Source organism: Sciurus carolinensis, chromosome 9, assembly GCF_902686445.1.
Source record: "Sciurus carolinensis chromosome 9, mSciCar1.2, whole genome shotgun sequence".
NCBI classification, from domain to species: Eukaryota; Metazoa; Chordata; class Mammalia; order Rodentia; family Sciuridae; genus Sciurus; species Sciurus carolinensis.
In genome coordinates, this window is record NC_062221.1 from 18,086,359 (window position 1) to 18,109,305 (window position 22,947).

The 22,947-nt window shown below is 50.7% G+C and overlaps 1 protein-coding gene across 4 annotated transcripts in view; it reads right to left on the reverse strand.

Moving 5' to 3' along the window:
- Positions 1–5,978: 5,978 nt before the first annotated feature.
- Mras (muscle RAS oncogene homolog) overlaps positions 5,979–22,947 on the reverse strand; it is a 53,771-nt gene continuing 36,802 nt past the window's right edge. For all 4 annotated transcript variants that reach the window (XM_047565083.1, XM_047565081.1, XM_047565084.1 and 1 more), the window contains exons 3-6: positions 16,189–16,342; positions 15,053–15,152; positions 10,644–10,723; positions 5,979–9,243 (exon numbers count right to left, since the gene is read on the reverse strand). In XM_047565083.1, coding sequence (XP_047421039.1) covers positions 9,144–9,243; positions 10,644–10,723; positions 15,053–15,152; positions 16,189–16,342 — 434 coding nt within the window. In that variant the 3' untranslated portion in view covers positions 5,979–9,143. The remainder of the gene's footprint in view (positions 9,244–10,643; positions 10,724–15,052; positions 15,153–16,188; positions 16,343–22,947) is intronic.

Consider the following 22,947-nt stretch of genomic DNA (forward strand, 5'->3'; position numbering starts at 1 on the left):
TCTGCTAATTCAGGGTCCTTGAAGTGGGGTCCCAGTGCAGCAACATCACACCACCTGGAACTTATTAGCAAAATTCCTGGGCCCCACCCAGAGCTGTAAAAACCTGTGCTTCCACCAGCCTCCCAGGAGATTATGTTGGTTGCTGAAGACTGAGAACCTCTGGCTAGTTTATACTTATTAGTGCTATTATTATAGAACACAGTGCACATTTTACTCTTACCAGGAGGGTGACCAACAGAACTGGGTGACCTGGGACTGTCTTGATTTCAGAATGAAAGATCAGGATCCCAGAAAATGCCTCAGTGACCAACACTGGGGGTGTTGGTCACCCTATTGGCAGCTAGAACCGCATTTTACTCTAGGAAGAGATCATGGCATTGTGGCTAAAGAAAACAAACAGGTGAGAGAACCCAAGGGAGCGGGGTTTAGCTTAATGGTGGAGGGTGTTGGGATGGGGAGGAGCTGGGCTGGTGGAGGGTCTGGTGTGACATGGGGTGAAGACCATTCGAGAGGCCCCTGACATCAGAGGGACCATCCCTGGGGCCCTCAAGCCCTCGGCAAAGCTCAGGAATGGTTGCTGAGTGTGGTTTATGCTGGGGCAGGCCCCAAATGGCTGTAGTTATGCTCCCTCACCAAGACTTCCGATGGGCTATGTTATGTTTTTAGTGCGTAGCCAGGGCTGGCAATCAACAAGGTAATGGTTAGTCAAGGCCAGAAACACTCTGCTTCAGCATATCTACTCAAGGTCATGAACATTAACTTGTGAGCATGCGTCCTCTCATATAATCTGTTGACCTGCCTATAAAAAGGGCCTATGGAAAATGGGAGCAAGATGGAACTGGCTGGGGGCTGGAGGCCAGAGGCTGCTGCCATCTCTGACTGTGCTTGCATCTGCTTCCACCTGCTGAGCCCCAAATCCTGTTTCCTGGGTCTGAGACCCTGCACAACAGTTTACTTCTCTGAGGCTGAAGTTGAGTGGGGAGGTCATGGGACAGAGACAGATGCAGAGGTCATCAGGCGATTCCTGACCTTGGGGACCTACTTGAAGTTTGCAGTGGGCCCGGGGACTACCACAAGCTCCGGGACGAGGGGTGGAAAAGGGTCGTTTGAGCCAACCTGACTTCCTTTTTCAGGCATGGAGGCTGACATCTGTAGTATTAGTTCACTTAATAGACATCAGTGATTACCTTTGTATTACCAGGTCTTTCCTGAGTCTTGCGAACATAAACAGGGAAGGGATGTAGGCAAAGGAGAAACTACTGTCCTGTGGGATCGACTAAGTCCGTGAGTTCAGCCAGGCTCTGAGGGGACCTGCTTTCATGCAAAGATAAAATCAATGGCTCAACATCCATGTGCACACCAAGGGCTGGGATGCTATGTTCCTTTAGTAACTTCAGACACTGCATTCTCTGGGCAACTAATTTTTTAAATACAATGATCATTGAAGAGTCATGATATTCGTGGGACATGAGTAAAATGCACTCCAGCTAGGGGTCTCAGCAAAACTGCAGAGGAGGATCACTTGGGAACTGTCAGAAGTCTCGATGCCCAGCCCTGTCCAGACCAATGAATGGCACCAGCCTCTCTGGACATGGGTATGGGCAGTGAGATTATGTCCCAACTTCCCTGAGTCTAACATACAGCCAGAGTTGCAAACCACTGGTCTGGATGGTCACAAAGGTGAGTGAACGGTATCTGGCTTCCAGTGCTTTCTGTACGTTCCTCTCATCTCTCCTCTGCCCCTATTTCCAGCTGAATTCCCACCCTAGGGATGGGTCACCCTATGGTCCTGGGGCTGTCTCGACATCCTGAATTTTCTCTGCTCCTTTGTCAATGTCGGACCAGGGTGTTGGGGGCCAAAGGGGCAGGTGGTATTAGCCTGGTGGAAAGGGAGGGAGGTGAGTCATGTGTGAATTACACCCTTAGTCATGTGGGGGGAACTGGGAGAAGCAGTGCGGCCCGCCTGCCTCCCCTCCCTCAGGATATCGTGGGAGGGAGCTGAGGGACGCATCCACCAGGGGAACAGTTTGGTCAGCGCTTCTTAGAAGTGGTGGAGTAGATGGATCTTTGCTCCTTTCACTTCCTCTTCCCATTCTCTGGGCTGTGAACATGCCAGAAGGGCCTGCGTCAGAACAGGAGGTTCAGAGGCTGGTTCATCCTCACTCTGGGCAGCACCCAGGGGTACAGTGAGACTCTGATGGAACACAACTCTCTCCCCGGAACAGTGCATGGACACCCATAATTTTGCATAGGATTTCAGGGTATCAGCTGCCCCTTCTGTAACTCTGTGGAGCCAAGGCTAATAATCCCTGTACTGGGGACGCTGGTCCCAGACCTTGAAGGATCCTTATTAATCATGCAGGAAGGAAAGAGGAAGGCCCCGGGCAACTTTGCCCAGAGGGTCAGCATAAGAACGGACCAAACTGCCTGCTGGTTACCTCTATGGGGTAGGAACTTCGACTTTTACCCACATTTATTTAATTTGGTGGTTCTCAAACTTTAGGGAGATTAGAATCCCCTGGTGGGTTTGTTAGCCCCAGATTGCTAAGACTCACCTCCACATTTCTAACTCAGTGCGCCTGGAATGCGGGCAGATATTATGCATTGCTGACAAATTCCCTGCTGAGGCCGAGGCTGCTGGTCTGGGGGCCACACTTGGAGAACTGTGATTTTCCCTCTGTTCATGGGCCCGGGCACCATCGTGGTTGTATCACAAGCTGGATTTGAGGCAGAGTTAATGGTTTACCCACAATTGCCAGGATGTACATTGCACTGAACGCACCCATCAGTTCTTTGCTTGGTATGAACTCAGCTTTCTTTTTTAATGTCTGAATATTCACATTAGCATGATAATGAGCTATTTGGCACAATGTTGGCTCCCTAGAACTATAGAAAGTGAAAATTCTGGGAAATGAGAGCATCCCTAGCTTGCATAGACTAACTCATCCTTTATTTAGAGTGCCACCCCTGAGCTCCCTGCTTGCCAAGCAGAACCTGGCAGCTGTTGGCACAACACTCTGGTTGGATGTAGTTGAGTTGGGTCCTGAGGCATCGTGAATCCAGGGCTGGATTTCACTCCCTGTCAAGCTGATGTTCTAGGGCAGTGCCACTCAAACTAGTGGACACACAAGTCACTGGGCATGTGGTAAAATGCAAATTCCAGTTCAGTATATGGGGACAGCGCCCAAGAGTCTGCATGTCCAATAAGCCCCATAGGGTGATGATAATGCTGACATCTGTGACACCTGGGAACTTTTTATCCATGGCCTCTTCAAAAGTGAGCGGAGAGGATGGTGGAATTCATTTAAAATAGCCTTTCTATGGACCTTGGAATATGGACATGCTTTGAAAAGGGAAACCTTTCACCTCCAAGAGGGGTGGAATTCATGAGCCCAATACATGACTAATTTTCGTCCGGTCACCTAGCCAGTGCGAGGTTTATGAGAGGCCCCCCTCTCAGGTCCCCCTCAGGTATCAAGGGATGCCTCTTAATGCACAGATCTCAGGGTCACCATGTGCATCCCTCTGTGACACAGCACCTGGGTTTTACAATAGCCCTTCTGTGTGGCTCAGAGCTCAAGGGTGTCTGTTGCCAGAACAAAGGGACTGCCCTTCTCTCATGGTGGCTCAACATCAGCCACTCGTTCCTCCACGTCCAGTGAGGCAGCCTGCCTTGACATTTAGGAAAAATGAGATGGGGGAGCCACTGGTCGGGGGTCTAGAGAGAGTGGAGACATAATTTGACTTCCATTTTACCCAGAATTCTTTGGTTGCAGTGTAGAAAATGAACTTCAGGAAGACAGGAATGTGTGTGTGAATGGAGGCAGCTTGGGCTAGAACACTAACAGTGGAGGTGGTGAGAAACAGGTAGACTCTGGATGTGCTGTGCAGGTGGAGCCAGCAGGATCTGGCGACAGACTGGATGGGCGGCGTGGGACAGAGGACTGAGAGGCAACCCCAGGTCTCCTGGCCTGAGCAACTGAAAGCACACGGCTGTGAGGCAGTCATGGAGGAAACAGCCAGGAGCTCGGTTTTGGACATAGCTTTGAGACACTGTAACTGGGACATCCAATCGGAGAGGTCAAGTAGGCAGGTGGCTGAATGAGCAGGGTTGGGACAGAGTTTCAAACTGGAGACAGTCAACAGGGAACCATCAGGATGTCAAAGGCATTTAAGTCTCAAGATTGGATGAGATTAAGAAAGTGAAGAGGACCAAGAACCAAGGACCAAGAACTGTCGTCTGGGATGCTCCAAAGTCGACAGGTGAGGTGGGAAAGAAAGAACCAGCCGAGGAAACTAAGAAGGATTGACCTGTGGAGGAGGAGGAAGACCAAGAGAGGGCCACATTCGAAAAGCCAAGGGAAGGACATTTACAAGGAAAAGCTGCCCTGAGGTGAAGTGTGGAGAGACTGAGGGACAGTTCTGGAACTTAGCAAGGTGGAGGCCACTGCTGATGGAGGTCACCTGAGAAGTGACAAGTGAAATTTCATTTGAAGCAAATTATTTTTTGAAATCATAAAGAATGCTTTGGTTGTAATTTCAGTTTGTAACTGGAGCAATTTAAAGAGAAAGAAATGAGAGGACCGTGAGTGTGATCACTCTTTTAACAAGATTTCCGGCAAAAAGATAGCAGAGGAGCCAGTGGTATCTCGTAGAGGAAGTGGGTCAAAGAAAGAAATTCCTTTTGTTCAAGATATGAGAAAGATGCAGTAGAGGAAGGAAATGATACAGAGGAGGGGCCAAGTGCCAGAATAATGTCCTGGTGTGTCCTAGGGCCCAAAGAAAGCATTGGCTTCAGCTAGGAGCCTGGATCATTGGTCTGGAACAACCAAGGAGACAGAGCATATGGTGCAGATGCTGGAGGGTGGGTGGAGGTGGGAAGAAGTCTGGAATTTCTGCCTCTTGTTGAGGGAGGCAGCGTTGGCTGAGAGTGAGGGAGATCTGACCCACACGGAGAAGGCAACGTGAAATTGGAAGAGAGAGTGATCTGAAGATGCTGGCTTTGAGGAATGGAGTGACGTGGCTGTAAGTCAAGGAATGCTGGCAGCCACCAGACTCCAGGAGAGGCAAGGAATCATTCTCTCCTAGAGGCCTCCAGGTGGCTATGGCCCTGTGGACACCTCAGCTCCAGCCCAGCAAAGCTGAATTTGATCTTCTGGTCTCTAGAACTGTGAGAGAATACATTTCCATGTGGAGACACTAAGTCTGTGGAACTTTCTTACAACAGCCATAGGAAATGGATTTGGGCCTAGAGGAGGAGGACCCCTGTTCTTGTCCACCACCACACACCCAGCCCCTGGCCCACAGGACAGCCCGATACATATTTGTGGAATGAATAAATGGAAGGGCAGGAAGCCAGGCCTGAGCTGTCCACGCTCCCTTGCAGTCTGCAGTCCAGCCTTCTCTGCTCTCAGGTCAAGGGGTCTGAGAAGCATCCTCCAGCCTCTGTTCATGTGTTTCATCTATAATTATCCAAAAAGGTACCACAAGAGCAATTGACTTCTAGACCCCAGCAAAGAGACCTTGATGCAGTCTGGTCAATTTCCCACTGGGTTCGATGAACAAAGAAATGAAATTACACTGTACAAAAGACTGTGCCCCAATAGATGGAGGCAGGGAACGCTCTCCATGCAGGGATAACCCTTTAGGGGTCCTGTCTGAAGAGCACCATTTCTGGGTTCCTTACCATATGCTTCTGTCTTTCTTTAGCTTTGGTCCTTGGGCTGCTCAGGAGGTGGGTACCACCGTCTCATTCAGGCCGTGCAGCTAAAGACCCGAGCAGGTCCTTGGTTCACGGGTACACAGAGGTCAGTGGCAGGACCCGAATCCAGGTCTACCCAGCACTGAGCAGCTGTGCCTTTAAGGTTGGTGAAGGCCAAAGTCACACTCTGGAAGAGGTGGGTATTCTGGGTGAAACTTGCAAAGTTCTCAGCAAAACTTTTGGAATATTTGGTGAAAAAGAGGATATAAGACGGGCATCTCTCTGTTTCTTTATTAATGAGTCAAGATACACAAAGACTTGATAAAAAGTTACATAAAAGGCTCAAGCATCATCGAGATGTTCAGGCTTCACTCTCGTTTCACGACAATGGCCACCTGTTAATACTGTGTAACAGAAGCTGGGCACCCAATGGCGCTCAACAATTCAAGTATCTCATTCTAAGTAAATCTGACATGGAATTTCCAACCCAATGGGCTGCTAATGGAGGGGAACTGTCTGTGGCTCTGATTTACTGTGACCTGTCTGAGGGGCCTCTGGGTTAGAATTGACACGTTAGTAGGTCATGTCTCCTGGCGAAGCGAGACAGGTCACACCAGGTCTCAGGGGGCCTCCACAGCAAGTACCATGAGAAGGTGGTGGGCAAAGTCCTAAGAGAAACCATCCAGATACCCTGTGTGCCCCAGCCCCAGCCCGTGGGGGTGGGGAAGATGGCTAGGGTTACCTCTAGGGAGAAATGGAACCCTCTAAGGAAGGCGTCAGAATAGTAGGAGGAAATCTGATAGCACACAAGGACAGAGTCATGGGGTGAGGGGATTTCAGGAAGGATATGCTCCAGGGGATGTGCAGCTAGTACTACTCTCAGGAAAACCTGTGGGCCATGATGATGACACAGCCATAAGCCCCAGCAGGCCCCTCAGTCATGAAGTAGCATGGTCAGTCAGGTTCCCCAGACTGGCCTTGCAGGCCAGGTGGTGATGGAGATGTACGGGGGATGTTCCTGGGTACACTCCACTCCAGTCTATCTGGAAAGCTGCCCCTGCCACAAGAGTCCACTTCTAAAAATGGGGTGTTATCTACCTACCTCACCTAAGGGAGAAATGAGGTCATGGGAGGAAGCTCACCATTGGTCCCAAAGCAGAGGCCAACCCTTAACCAGAGTCTCCCTTAGGCCCTGTGGAGTTCAGCTGTGGTTTGAGTTTAGGAGAGATGCTCTGGAAGATGGGGGCAGGGAGGGGGCAGATGCACCACCCCTTTTGAGTGTGAGGGGAACCAGGAGTGGGGGAACCCCTTTCTTGGTTACCATTATGGCTCAGGGCTCTGTCGTAGGTCTGCCTCCAATGAGACCCCCCAGTTGGTGCTGTCAGCTGCCGCTCCACGTGGGCAGGGGTGTGCTGGTGGCGGGTGGTGCTGGGCAGGGGTTCCCTGGCAGTGGCCGCTGCCCTGTTGCAGGGCTTCCTGTCCTGCTCTGCCATCTCAATGCTCCACCACACACACAACCACACAGGCCTGCGGCGCGCGGGGCTCGGAGCCTGAGGTTTGGAGAAAGCCTCGTCCTTTTAGTGTTTACAATACTTGCTAACATTACAGGATCCTGGAAACTGAGCCACCTTGTCTGGAATGTTCTCTCTTGTCCTTCCTTTTAGGAACAGGAAAAAAAAGGCCATTTCGACAAAAGGGTTTGATTTCCAACTAATGCGAGTCCCCACTGTTTCTGCAGCAGAATCATTCTTCCGGCTGATCCCTTGGTGCTGGTGATCTTGCCGAGTTAGGAGTCGGGCACACTCTCTGAACAAAGAAGAATCCAGGTGTCTGGTCATCCATCTGGCCAGAGGCTCCTTCCATGTCTTTATTTCACCAAAGAGCAGTTAGGCTACCTGCTGGGAATGTTCTAGTTTGCAGAGCGACCTGATTCATAACACCTGAAAAAGAAGGTCACTAGCCACGCCACCTCATCTTCTGATCTCCTCTGGGTGGTGGTGGGGGGGCGCTGTTGTTCTAACTGCCCCTCCACCCCAACCTGGGCTGGAAAAATCCAATCTTTGCTTCTACCAGCAGCACCAGAAGAGGGAGGTGGGCATTCTCAGAGTGTTGGGGGCTGTCGTTTGCAGAAACAGGTGTCTGGGAATCCCATCATTAGCCCCACCTTCATTTTGCCTCTGATCTCGTATTACTGTCAAGATCCAAAAGGGTAATAAAAGCGTGTGCCAAAGAGGCAACGAAGTCTGTGAATCCTGGAAGGGAAGGGGTTTGCTCATTAACTGGGCTTAACAGAGGTGGCAGTCGGTTGACTCAAAGGGAAATGGCTTCAGGTCCTGGTGATGTCTGAGAGATAACTGTACTGAATCTTTTGTGGTTTAAGATTCTGCGTGGCCTCAAGATTTCTGGAGGGAGTCCACATGGCTTCCTTTGACATGTCAGTGAGTTTATATCAGAGAGGCCCAGGGCAGCGCGGGTGATGCACAGGAGCAGGAGGAGAGGATCCGAGAAACCCAGGGCCTCTCGCACGCCTGGGAGAACAACTGAACCCACGCTGTCTGAAAAAGGAACCCACATTTGTGCAAAGCCCATCAGCTCACCTCAGTTTATACATTTCCAGGATAATAAGAACAAAAACTCCTTTTATAACCGACATGCTTGCACCTGCCGCTCATCTCAGTGAGATAATTTTGTTTTCTGATAACTGCGTCCTCAGACACTGCAAAGCCCTCCGAGTAAACGTATCTCTCTTCGTTCTCGTTTCTAGGCAATGAGTAGGGTCACTTTCCCTCCAGGGTGTGACCCATGGCCAGAGACCGCCCCCTACCAGCTACATACCATTTCCATTAACTTCTGTCCTCTCGTCATTCGACTCGTTCTGGGTTGAGTTTGGCACTCAATTAAGAAGACAACAACAGTATTCTATATATGTTATCAGAGAGGTCTGCTGAAGATCTGGGATTCCACCAGGCAGTGGGCACAGACCCCCCTAAATAAAATAATCATCACTAAAATAATTTAAAAATCTACAAAAGACATCTGAGCTCAGACACTGTGGCTTGGGCTCAAGGCGGGGGAAGCTGGATCATGGCTTGTTCGGGACATTGCATGTGGATGAACATGTCCCCATCAAACCAACACTATGTAGCTAAAAGGAACAACACACCCACCAAGTGAGGGGGATCTGGGTGCAATGACCCCCGAGGGGCTGAGGGCTGCTTCTGTTCACGGGTGGCTTCCTGGGCTCGCGGGAGATCTGAGACAGCTCATGCGCTCCTGCAAAGCCAGGCCCTGTCTGCTCCCGGCTCACCCTTCCTTCCTCCCTTCCCAGGCCAAGTTCCTTGGGCCAAGGGTGGTGGTTAGAAATAGTTTTCAGTGCAGTGAGGCAGTAGAGGGGTCCCGAGGGTTGGCAGTTCGCTGTCACTGTGCCCAGGGCCTTAGGTTGTCACAAGATCACGCACTGCAGTTTGTGGGTGCCAGTGGCCCGGTCTCCTCGCCATTTGGTTTTCTTCTTCTTCTTCTGACTTTTTTCTGGAATCTGTTGCCTTTTAAACAATGAAGGGCAGAAAGACAAAGTCAGAATGGATTTTGCGTCTCCTCTGCTCCTCTCCCTGGGTCAGAGGCACAGGGAGCCTGTTCTGGCAGGGGTTAGGGGTTGGGAGGACAGATTTGGAGGAACTGGAGTCCTAGCTGCTGGACAGTGGCCTGGCTGGGCAGTCTCTCTTGAGGCAAAGAAACTGGGAAGGAAGAGAATGGAAAAACCCAAATCATCCTGTTGATGGGAATTACTGCCATTAGGATGTGCTGCTGCCTTTCTTTAAACCCTGAGTTCCATCATAGTTTAGGCTTTACAGAGTGTTGGCCTCTGTTTCTGTGTTTCGCATTTTAAATAAAATGACCGGCCAACTGACATTTTATTGCAAAAGTTTTTCAAGTGTTTTAACTTTTCCTGTGTCTGAACCTGACCTTGGAAGTACAGGTCCATAACCAAGACGTCACTGTATGCGACTTGGTGTTACTACATCCTAACTGGAGACAGAATGGCCAGGAGTAAATCATTTCAAGTGTGCAGAACTGCCAGCAAAAACGTTAAGTGAAGGTTGCCGTATTTTCCAGGGTGCTGAAGAGACATGAGAAAATGAGATGGTTGAGTACGTGCAGGGTGGTTGGGGCGGGATGTACAGTGGGGATGGAGAGGTGTCAAGTAGAGGAGAGCTCTGGGTCTCATCCAGAGCTAACCAACAGCCCTCGAGTCACCAGCACGAGAGCAACGAATTCGACGCATGGTGTCCTGCGTCGAACCGTGGGCTGGGCTGCCCCAGATGCTGGAGAGTTGAGGAATGGGGTCCATGGGGCAGGGATGGCAGCCAGGAGGCAGTTTTTATTATCTGAGCACCAGATTATTGAGCCTGGACCCTGATCCTGCAAAAGACTGTTCAAGAAACTATTTGTCAGGCCAGCTGACTTTGCTGGTGGCTGAGAGCGGTCAGTGGGTCTGGAAAGGAGATGCCCACACATCTCCCTGACTGGAGCCCCAGAATCACCCTTTGGTCGTTCAGGGGAAATAGCACACACAGGGCTTCTGCTCCGGGGACAGGGAGAGGGGCCTGCTTTTTGCTGTGTGGAAAGCTCCAGTGTTGGGAGAACACCCAGGATGGTTGGAGGGGACGGAGGCGCCACACCTCAGCAGGAAGGAACTTCCTTTCAGCAGGTGAAGATGTGTCCATGTAGTAGGTGCAGCAGCCTCTACCCACAGACCCTTCTGGAGCTGGGGGAGGGCAGAGGTGGGTGGAAGGCAGGGGAAAGAGATGGAAGGAGGCATGAGAAACAGGAAAACAGGCCCAGAACTGGCCAGAACAGGAGCTGCGTTCCTTACCAAACCCTCAGCCTGGCTGGGCCCTTTCCAGCCACAGAGGCTCCTTCCAGGGAGGGGTGGGGTGCTCACCTAATTACTCTAACGAGGTCATGGAAGGCTTTGTCCACATTCAGAGGCGGGTCCTTGGCACTGGTTTCTATGTACGGAATCTGTAAGGCAAAGCTTAACTTGGTCAAAGTGGCACTGAGATCCACAAGGACCTTTCCCACCCTTACGATGGCAAATTCTCCAAGGTTCAGAGAAACCCAGGATGGAATGAATCCCTAGCCCCCAGCAGCCTCAAGTCTCTTTCGGTGGCTTCTCGCTCTGAGGTTGGAAAGTTTTACTAATGGCTTTTCCAATTCCCTCTTGTTCTCGAGTCACAGAGATATTTGATAGCTTCCTAAAAATAGAATATAAAAGATCTTTTTATATCCTGAAAGACTAAAGATTTTTTCCTTCATCAAACTAAGATATAGTCTATTCATTTTTCTTTCTGAAGTCTGCTTCCCTACCTTGAGGTAATCTCTGGGCCCTCCAGAGTGGACACAGAGGGAGAGGCAGAGGAGGGGCCACAAGCAGGACTCTGAACCCAGGTGACCTTTCTGGGCTGTGCAGGCCCTCGCCCCACCACACCAGCCCCAGTCCAGCTCTTGTTTGGTCTGTGTCTATGAGTCCGGGAGCTCAGCCATGTTTACACAGGGATAATGCTGAGGAATCATCTCATGGCCAAAAGGCAGCGGCACATGGGAGCTGTGGCCGAGGTGGCCCCATGGGGTCACCAAGCCTCGGTTTAGAGGGAGAACAAGCTTCTGAGCGCTCCTTTTCTCCTACAATAAGGACCCACAAGGGCGGGAAGTGCTGGTGCCCCACACGGGTTGGGGGGCTGGGGAAACACACAGGCCTCCCTACACGCCATGGAGTAAGCTGCTCGTGGTGAGTCTGTGGACCTTTGTTATTTTTCATAGCTTTTCTCTGATTATAAAATTAGTGCTTTTCATTACAAGACATTTGAAGGAGAAAAGCACAATTAAGAAAATAAACATGACTGGTTGGTTAAGCACATGGGGTGGGGGTGGCAGTGGAGCCTGACAGAGTGAGTAGTTATGTCAGAGGAGTTATTGTAAAGCATTGTCCAGGGCCCGTGGCAATCCGTGTCTTCCTGTCAGATGTCCACACCCTGCTTTGGCGTCAAGCGGGGGGCTTCATGGAGCTGACAGACACACAAAGGGCAGGGCACAAAGGGCACAGCTCAGGCCTTTGAAATCCTCATTTGACAAAATTTGAGCATCAGATTGTACTGAAAGGAAAGTGCTGTCCACTGTGGGCTGTTTGGGGTCCCAGGTCCCAGCATCTCTGACCTCACTGAATGCCCACATTAACCCTCGGAGGCTGGCAGGATCTTCATTCTGCAGCGGGAGATGGCTGAGGGTGATGTGCCGGCATGAGATCTACCGTGACCGGCAGAGTCCAGGTCTGCACCAGGCGCATGTTCCACTTCCCCACCTGGCCTCCCATCGACGGCCTCTAGGTTGGACACCATGTACAGGGGTGGCAGGTGCCTCACTTATGTGCTAGTAGAGCTCTGAGGCCTTTGTGGGTCAGGCCAATGGCTACCCTGAGCATGCCCAGAAGGGAGACAGGAAGGCACGTGCTGCCAGAGCTGGGACCTGCCTGGAGTCCCTTCGCTTCCTGCACACCGACAGCTCAGTAAGCCCCCAGCTTCCGGGAGTTTCAGCCCTCTGCTGCCTGTGGCCCCAGTCACTGGGCTCAGAATACGTGACTTGCACTATCCCCCCAGGTCCCTGGGTATGTCCCATCTTCTTTTCTTTTTTTGGGGTACTAGGGATTGAACTCAGGGGCACTCAACACTGAGCCACATCCCCAGCCCTATTTTATATTTTATTTAGAGACAGGGTCTCACGGAGTTGCTTAGAGTCTCACTTTTGCAGAGGCTGGCTTTGAACTCATGATCCTCCTGCCTCAGCCTCCAGAGCCACTGGGATTACAGGTGTGCATCACCGTGCCCAGCATGTTCCACCTCCTTTATGGGGACCCTGCCTCTACCACTGAAGAAAGTCTGAGGTGCATCCTTGGGTTCTTACAATTCAGGATTTCAGTAGCAATTGGACTAAGGGAAGCCCTGCAATAAATGGTGGTACCATTAAACTCCATCCAAGGGCCAGAAAATACCATCTTCGTGCATCAGGTGGGAGCACCCTGTCTCAGTCACCTAGAGAGGAACGGGTCTCACAAGTTAGTAAGTCAGGATGTCATTGAGAGCAGCTCCTGAAGTCCTTTGGTTGAACACAAATGAGGCAGTAGCACTTTCCCCGGGGGAAGAGCATCAGGCTGAGGTGAGAGACCTGGTGCCCCTGGGTCTTCTTCCCTTCTAGTTGCAAAACTCAGCTCTGGAGGCCTAAGCAGCACCAGTGAGCCTCCACAATTCCCACTGCAGCTGGGAGGGAAAACCCGAGGGCGTCTGTGGACGCCCCAGCCAACCCTGCTCAGACCCGCAGAACTGGTTATCGGATGGCGGTCAAGACTATGAAACGGAAATCGCCCCCAAGGCCATCTCTGTTGAGCATGCCAGGCCCTCATGTGCTCTCCCAGGCCTGTGTCTAATACTAGACATGGTGGTCAGTTCCCAGGCTCCCCTGGAGGCTTCTGGGCAGCTCCTGGCCTGGCTGACCACTCCCGGCTCCTAGAGGAGCCACTGTCTTGTCTTAGCTTCCAAACTCCCTGCTCTGGTCCTTGGATATGGCTGACTGCTTGTTTTTTCTTGTCGATCCCTCTTTGTCTCCCCAGACCCACAACAGGAAGTTCCCCAGCCTCAGCCCCAGGACCCTTCTCCATCTACACGTACTCCCTTGGGTAGCATGGCTTTGGATTCTGTCTTCTGACTGCTGTCCCGGCATCTCCCCTGGGTCATCTGTGAGGCCCCTAAACTGAAGACTCTGATAACCAAGCTCCTGTCTTTCCCTTACTGACTCCTCCTGTCCCTTCCCGCTCAGTTACCAGAACTCCAGCCTTCTGTAGTTGCTCATGCCCAAACCCTGGAACCATCCATGGGGCCTTTGTTTCTCTCTCCTCATATCCAGCCTGTGAGGAAATGCTGTGAACTCTTAGAAACCCAGCCCACCACCCCCACGAGCCCCACTCAGGTCCAAGTCAGTCTTGTGTGGGCCACTGGGATAGTCCCCCCCTTATCTCCCTGTCCTTAGCCTTGCCCCGCATGGACTCTACTCCATGCAGTCAGGCCACGAACCTCCTTACTCAAAGCTCTCCAGTGATTTCCCTCCTCACAGAAAAAATCTCACAAGGATTAAAACCACCTATCCATCTTCACTTCCAAACTCACCCCTCCTGCTCCCTCTGCTGGGCCACCATGGCCTCTTTGTTTCTGCAAACTCTCACCTCAGGGTCTTTGCACACATGATTCCCTTTGTAGAATATTCTTTCTTTCTTTATTTTTTTGCGGTGCTGGGGATTGAACCCAGGGCCTTGTGCTTGCGAGGCGAGCACTCTACCAACTGAGCTATCTCCCCAGCCCTTCCCTTTGTAGAATATTCTATCCCCAGACATCTGCAGCACTCATTCCCTTGCCTATGAACTGCCTGCTGAATGGAAGCTTCCAGCAAGCCTTTTCCTGATTATCCTATGTGGAAAGCATCCTCTCCACTCCACATTCCAGATCCCCTTTCCCTGTATTTGTTTCCATAACACATAACTAACTTTAAGAACTCTAATTTGCTTTGCTTATAGTCTCTCTCTGTCACTGGAGGTAGGCCCCACAAGGTGGGGGTTCCTGTATCCCAGGGCCTAGAATGATGGAATGAAAAAGCGAACAGAGGGCAGAGACAGGCAGTTTACTTCCAGTGCACCCCCTCTTCAACTTGCAGAGCTGGGTCAATGGCCAGAGGGGAGGGTCCACTTGGCAGCAGACCTCCCAGCAGACCTCCCAAAACGGGCAACTAGAGGGCACAGACCATGTCCACTAGGGTTGGGGTGCACAGAGACCCTGCCTAGCAACACGAGAAAACCTAAGATTTTCTGCTGCTATTCAGGCTGTGGCCTGGGTAAACCTCAGTGTGGTCAGCGGTCAAGAGGGGATAAGGATGCCCACCATGAGTTGCTAATGACCTGGTGCGCCTGTGGAACGGGGCAGAGCTCAGCGAACAGAGTGGACTCCAGTGAGCAAGAGCGTGCAGAGGTGGACCGAAGAATGAATCTGCTGGGTCCCGAGGGTGCTGAGTGGCCCTCTGCCAGGAGGTGGGCTGAACACCACTAGGAAGGTACTCGAGTGGTCCCCACATCAGAACTTCTAATGACGACAGAGGGTGTTTTCTTTCTGCCTTGTTTTAAAAATTTCTCCCCATCACATTATGCCCCGGAGGCCCTGTGGAATCCGGCACTACCCAGGAGACCCGAGTTCTGGTTCCGAAGGCCGGCACTGCCGAATCCTCCAGCCCCACGCGGCCCAAGGCAGGTGCACCTACATTGTGTTTGGTCGCCATTTCTTTTCCTTGCTCCCTGGTGATTTTTCTCAGATGCATCAAATCGACCTTGTTGGCCACGAGGATCATGGGGAATGATTCCCTGGAAATAAAAGAACAGTGAGGCCCAATGCCTGGTTGAGGCGGCACAGTCAAACCTCAGGGTAACAGCCTGCCTGGCCTGGGGCTGCAGAGCCCCTTCCCTCCTCCTCCTTTCCAGAAAGAAAGGGCTTGGGGGTGGGCGTCTGGGTTTTGAAGCCTCAGGCCTGTCACAAGGCTGGTGGTGAGGCCGGTCCAGAGGCCAAGCTACCATCCAAATTGATAATCTCGCTACATCTTTGGCAGCACTGGGTATTTTTATTTTTAAAAAATTGTAATTGCACAGGTGAAAATGGCACTTTATTATGTCCCTTACATTTTTTTTTGATTGGCAAGAAAATTAAATATTTTCCCACCTGAGTCAGTTTTGAGGTTCATATATTCAGGGGCTTAACCGCAGATCTGTGCATGTGTCCCTTTACCTGGTAAAGTCATTACCCTTTTCTCCTTTAGAACAGGTGTTAATTGGATTTTTCTGTTTACTGGGATTGGTCAGAGCTTGCTGTTCTCTATTAGTTCCTGTTTATTGTCTTTGCCTCTTTGAGATCCAATGAACTGACAAGCCAGCTGGGCTTAAAACAGACTCGAAATTATTTAATTACACTCTATGAAACAAGAAAAATGTGCTTTTAATGAGAGGCTTGTAAACCTCACAGTCAAATGTGATTTAATCAGTGGCAAGGTACACTACAGAGCAAATGCACTTGTTCTTTGTCCATCATATAACTTGGTTCACGTGGAGCTAAAACAGAGATGTTGCTGCTGATTCCCTGACCGGAGGACAATTCAGGAAGATGGGAGGATGGACCCTTTGAGCCTTCGAAGCTGTTTGGCCCTGAAGAAAAATCTAGGGGTGGGGTAGAAAAATCTAGGAACTCACTGGCGGGTCTGTGGGAGGAGAGAATTCAGCTCTGCCCCTCTGTGCGTCAGCCTTCCCCAAACCTGGGAGAGAGGAAGAGGGAGGAGGAGGAAGAGGCCCAAAGGCAGAATGGAGCCTCCTACAGGCCAGGAGCTGGGAGGCCCTGCTCGACGGCCCTCACCTGTCCTTGACACGCAGGATGAGCTGGTGGAAGCGGTCCACGTGCTCGAAGCTGGCCTTGTCAGTGACGGAGTAGACGATGAGGAAGCCGTCCCCCGTGCGCATGTACTGCTCCCGCATGGCGCTGAACTCCTCCTGCCCCGCCGTGTCCAGAACTGCGGAGAGACCAGGCCGCTCAGGGGCTGCCAGCATCCTGCTGGGGTCCCCTTAGCCTGCAGACCCCCAGGCAGTGGCTGCTGCTGTCCCCACAAGAGGCTGCACAAGCTCCTCGGGCCTGGGTGGGCCTTGAGTCACCTCAGGGGCCGCTTCAGCGTGAGGCTCTGCCTGGATCGTCTGAACCCAGGTGCTCACTGGGCCTCAATTCCCTGATCCACAGACAAGCTACGAAAAAAATCAGTGATCAGCTCTCACAAACCCTCTCTCAAAACTCCCTCTGGGGTGTCCCCAGGGCCGGGAGACTCCCTGCTGCAGCATTTACAGAGCAGGATTCTTTGGGAAGCTTCCTGATTCTCTCAGCCTCCAGTTCTGCCATCTTGCTGTCCCCTGTGGAGAAAAAGCACGTTTGTGGATGAACCTGGGGAAGCCCCAAGGAGGCCACTGGTCAGTGTGGACAGACACCAGGTAGGCCTTGGTGAAGCAATGGCCCTCAGCAGCTAGGGTCTCTCACCTCCAGGATGGGGCTGTCACAGGGGTGGCGGGAACAGTGCTGGGGCAGGAAGCAGGGGCCCCTGGGGAAGAAGACTGGGGGGACCATGAGAAAGGTCCTTCCCTCCAAGTCACCCATCCCTCACACTGCTCCCATCCCCCTGACCCCCAGTGCTCACCCTTCCTGGTGAGATCAAGTGCTCAGCCTCTGCCTGGCTCAGAGAGTCACAGCCACAGCTGGGGTGTCTGACCCCTTCTACCCTACAGCGTCCAAGGTCTAAACTGTGGGCTCCTGCATGCCCCTGCTCACTGTCTGACCTCCCTGCTCAGCCCACTCTCTGACCAGACCTAATTTCTCCCTCTCTCTAGGGGCAATGGAGTTGGTGGTTACAGTTTTTGGAGTCAGACCACTGGGCTGCGCCCGACTCCTCAGTCCTAGGGTGTGGCCCTGGGAAGACTCCTTTCTCTGTGCCTCTGTTTCCTAAAACAGGGACAGCCAGGGTTGTTTGCATTAATGTGTCTAATGCCCTGAGAGAAGTGCGCCAGCCCTAGAGAAGCAACTGCCAGAAGCCACCATCCTCTCAGGGTCTTCTCTCCCACCCTCTGGGCCTGCGGCTCCTTCCTCCTCCCCAGCCTTGGCTGACTCAGGTAGCATTCTGCTGCCTGAGCCCCTGGGGTTCTCCCCACTCTGTCCCAACCCTTCCCCATACACATCTTACTGCCTGTTTAATGTCCCCCTTCCAAACTGTTGGCTCCCAGAGGCAGGGACCTGGTCTGTGTGAGTCACCTGGCTATTTGAGTCCCAGCACAAAATGTACCCAAATAATACTTGAATGAGCAAATAAATGTGACATCTAAGCAATTTTTGTTCATTTATTTAAGAAATCTTTAAGTACCCACGACATGCCGGGCAGGTTTGAGCCCCCTGTGGGCACAAGGCGAATGGGGCAAAATCCTTGCTGTCCTAGGAACTTAGGGGCCCGTCGAGAGACAGATAAACGAGTGGAGCTGGAACGTCATGAAGAGCAATGTGGCCGGTTGGGGGGTCACTGTCATAAGTTGGTGTTATTTATATAAAGTTCTTTCTGGTTCCTCCTAACTGGTTCTCTTTTTCAACAGGCTGCACGTGGAAGCCAGGGAACGCGTTAGGGGCTTGTGCAGCCATCCGGGCAGGATGTGATGGGAGGCTGTGGGAGGTGGCCAGATCCGGCCACTCTCCAGGACAGGGCTGCACCAGGGGTGCCGCTGGGTCTGGCCTGGGTGACGGGGTGCAAATTGGTGTCATGGACTGAGATGGTGAGGATGGGGAAGAAGCAGGATTTGGGGGCTCAGTTTTTGACACAGGTTGCAAAGCCTAGAAGACCCCTATGTGGAACTGCAGACAGATATTTGGAGACTTAAGTCAGATACTGAGAAGAAAAGAGGGGGCAAGAGACAGATGCAGAGTTGCCAGTGGCTGGACGGCAATGAAAGCCACAGGATGAGCTGTTGAGGACACCCAGGATGCCACCTCTCCTCAGAGAGGGTCTGAGAAGTGACCTGTCCCACAGCTCATCACTGATGGATGCCCTCTCCAGTCCTTCAGCACTCTAGAGGGGTGACAGACGGACAGGAGGACCTGGGATGTGCACCAGACGTGAGAGAAGCCAGTGGCTATTCCGCCCCACTCCCTGGGCCTCAGACTTGTGTAGGAAGAGGGGCAGGACTCTTGAGGTCCAGTAGCTCTGACAACCTACAACTCTTTCCTCTGGATATAAGAAGACAGGGACCTAGAGTGAGGGCCAGTGTGGTGATTGGGGGTAGGAAGACTGCACCCTCAACTGGATCCTCCAATACAGCCTTTTTCCCCTCAAATAAGTCCTACTTAGAACTGCAACCAATTAAATACTTGAAAATGGCAGATGTGTGGCTGGGAAGGCCTGAATTCAATAGCAGCAGACATTAAGGTAATGTTATAATTAATATATTCACAAATTTTCTGTTACTTACCTCTTGTTATTAGGTATATACTGTCTAAACAAAAACTAGAGATCTAAGATGTTTAAAAAGATGATCATTCAATTTTTAAAAAATCTCAACAGGAAGCTGGAAATAAAATGGACCCTCTGGAAAGGACAATAGCCATTTCAGACATCGAAGGTCTTAGAAACACTGCCATGCTTTCTAAAAGAGTTCTTAGAGGATGTACTCAAGCAAAGTGAAAAATAAATCCATGAAAGAAAAGAAGTAAGATTATAAATAGTCATAAGCAAAGAAAACAGCAAAATATGTGTTAAGTTTAAATACATGTTGCACAGTTTGAAGAGAATGGATGATAAGTTGGAACTAAAATCTATGATGATCCATGTGTGCAGGAAGAGACCAGGAAAAAGTAAATGTCCCTCACCTGGGAATTAAAAATCTGAAGTGCTCGGAAATCTGCAACTTTTTGTATACTAACATGGTGCTCGAAAAGTTTTAGAAATTGGAACATTTTGGATCTTAGATTTTTGGATTAGGGATGCTCAAATGGTAAAGTCTATGCAAATGTTCCCAAATCCAAAAAACCCTGAAACCTGAAACACCTCGTGCCCCAATGTGATATTCTATACTAGATAAGGGATACTCAACCTGTATTAACGTTCTTGATTCATTTGGAAAGAGGCAAAAGATACCAATTATATCCAGATTCTGATAGAAAAATGTTAAGTATACACTTTCTTATGTATGTAGAACTACCCAAAGAACAGAAATAAACCCCAAACCTCCTAATCAACAGAAGAAAGAAAAACAGAACAAAGTAAATGAAACCAACTCAACAAAAGGCAAGAATAAACCTAATAAAAATAAGCACGTATAGTTAAAAAGTAGATGTGAAATAAGATGGCAGAAATAAATCCAATCACAATACAAATGGGGCTGAACGCACCTGTCAAAAGCAGATTCTTAGTACAAAATAAGTTTGTTACTTACAAAAGACCCATAGAAAGCAAAATGACACAGATAAAATGAGAAATGAAGGATAAAAAAAGAATATACCTGCCACACGCTAACCAAAAGAAATGCAGTTGCAAAATTAAGTTCAAGGTTAAATCATTAAATAGGACAAATGTATAATGAGAAAAGATACAAACATCAAAAAGTGCCAAAGTCATGAGTCAATCATTGTGAGAAACTTGAACATGTCTGTCTTAAAGATAGAACAAATGCCCCCCCACCAACTAATGATCTGTTATCAATAGAAACAAGAATATAAAATAATCCATTCACTTGAAAATTTAAAAGCTATACTGTTCTATAACTCTCCAGTTAAAGAGAAAAGCAAAGCAGAAATTACAAATAATTTGTAATTGAAGGACAATGGGCAGTAATAAGACCTCTGATTTGAGGCCAAAATGGTTCTCAGAGGGAAATTAAAGCTTTAAATGCATTTTGGAAGAAAAAAAAAACCTGAAAATTAACTAAGCACTCAAATTGGGAAGCTAGAAAAGGCAAAATAAAACCAAGGAGAGAACAAGAAAATCGATAAAAGTAGAGGGAGGAGGGGGAAAGTAGTTGATAGCTAAAAATCAAAAGTAGTTGAATCTAAAATATCTAAAATTCTTTAACAGATCCAATTTAAAAAATCTTGAGCAATTCTTGTCAGAGAGAAAAAAAAAAAAGAAAAATAAGCATTTGGAAGGAGAAAAGGCGTGTGACTATGGATACAGATATATTTAATTATAAAAGAAAACTAGTAACAGTTTGAGAGCAACACATTTTCATTTCTAGAAGAAAGAGATGATTTAAGAAAATATAAAGAATCAAAACTGGCTGGAGAAGACATAAAACCTGGGGCTGAGGTTGTGGCTCAGGGGTAGAGCGCTTGCCTGGCATGTATGAGCCTGGATTTGATACTCTGCACCACATACAAATAAATAAAAGATTCAATGACAACTAAAACAAAATTAAAAAAAAAAAACATAGGACCTGAATACGCCAATAATTGCAGATAAAACTGACGAGAGCACCAAGGGCAGAAAGCTATTCTTGGCCCTGGGGACGGGGGAGTGGCAGACGCAGGCGCAGCCGGGAAGGAGCGGGGCTGAGCTGGACCCTAGTCCGGGTTGGGGTCCAACTCTCGCCCAGCTTCTCACACACACACACACACGCCTCCGCGGCTCCTTAGGGAAGGCCGAAGACCATGGCAGCTATGCTGATAGGACATGAGGGCTCCACCTGTGTGCCCACGCCTCATGGCAGGAAGGAGGACTCCAGAGACACACAGCGTTAGTCACTGTGGGAGAAGAGGGCTCCTGCCTCTGTGTGTGTGTGTGTGTGTGTGTGTGTGAGAGAGAGAGAGAGAGAGAGAGAGAGAGAGAGATACAGCCAGAGTGGAGGGAGCAGGGAGATTTCAGAGGTAGCACCCGGTCTCTCTGCCCTGCCCCAGTCCCCAGTCCTCCCCAGGGGTGGTGGTGGTGGTGGCCAGGGAGCCAGCTCCACTGCACAGGAAGACTGAAGTGGTGGCTGCTAGATTTCAGAAGCCGAGACCCACACACTGGCACGGCATGAAGTCCCAGGCAGGCTGGCAGCCAGCATGGAGAGGCACCAGCCTGGGTTCCTAATGGGACTGCCAAGACTTCCTCCTCCTCCTCCTCCTCCTCCAACAAGAGGGTGTGTGACCAGCCACCTAGAACCAGCCAAGCTGTGTCTCAATTTTACACGTTTGCCAAGCCTGTGACCTCCATCTTCAATGCCCGTTCCCCTCCCCTGGGCTGCCCCAGCCACCCTCCAGCTCACCCTCCAGCTCCTCACAACTGATCTCTGCTCCTCAGGAGAAGGCTCCGCCTCTGACCTCCATCTTCGAATGCTTTCTATTGCCTGAGCCTCACCACCTGGCTCAGCTCCCCACCTAGCAGTGAAGCCCTGGAGAGTAGGTGCCTGGCATTCATATCCCTGGCCCTCCTGGAAGCTTCAGCACCCGACGAGGGCTCAAAAACTGTGCACCATGACAAGACAAATCCAGGGCATGGGACAGGAAATGCTGAGACCATGCTGAAACGGTGCCGCGCTCCAGCAGTAAGGGAAATCACTAAACACTGACCTTCTAACTTCTACAATGCAACCTTCAGGGGGAAGGTTCTGGAATCTAAAACAATAGAGACGATAATTTCTAGGGATAATGTGCTTAGTGCTCTCGCTAATCCCTAGATCCACTGAGCAATGAAAAGAGCCTGTTCTACAGGCGAGTTGGTGGGGAAGACTGAGCCCTTCCAAGGAATGGATTCAGGTCGGATAACATCCCCTATGGAGCACAGATCCTGCTGGGCCCCCTCCCGGCCATTTGCCTCTGTGCTCCCTTTCTGGGCAAGGGCGCATGTGGAGCAGGGGTCGGTGCCCTGCAGCAGGGCTGCTGTGGCAACCCAGCACTGTTCCCAGAAAAAGGGTCACTTGCTTCAACTTCTCCAAAGTGCTGGCAAGATATGGAAAGCCAGGTCACTGGGGACTCTACAGAAGAGGGAGCTAAAAGTCCTATAGAGGCACCAGCTGGCTTCCTAGCAATGGGGGAAGATTCCTTCTGGCAGTGGCCCCAACTCCCTCATCACGCTCACTTAAGGACAGCAGCAGCAGTGGAGAAGAGCCAGCCACTGGCCCCAGGCATGCGTGTTCTAGGGGCCACACTACTGCAGCATGGGGGGTGGAGTGAGGGGGCCTTGGGGTAAGTTTTCATGAGGTCCATGGCCCCCCTGAGTCAGGGTGCAAGTTGCATGTGAGGGTGAACATTCTGGAAAGATGGCCCCAGGCTTTGTGGGGTTCTTAGAGGAGCCAGGAACACCCCCTCCCTCAGATGTTGGTTGCCCTCTGGGAAGAATAAGAAAGAGCAGAGAACATGGCAGGGATCTCAGCAGTGTAACCAGAGCTCAGGAACAGGTGGGAGCCTGGGAGAGGCCTGGCAGCGGGGAGGCCAGGCTGTGGCCTCCAAACCCATTTCCACCTCACAGCCACTCTGGGAGGCCACCCCCCCACAGGTGAAGAAAGGGAGGCAGGGCAACGCCACTGAGCCACTCAGGCTCACACAGCTAGTAAGAGCGGGGCAGGACCAGAACCCATGCCTGTCTGAGTCCAGGCCTCTCTGCCCCTGGCACGAGCCTGGCTT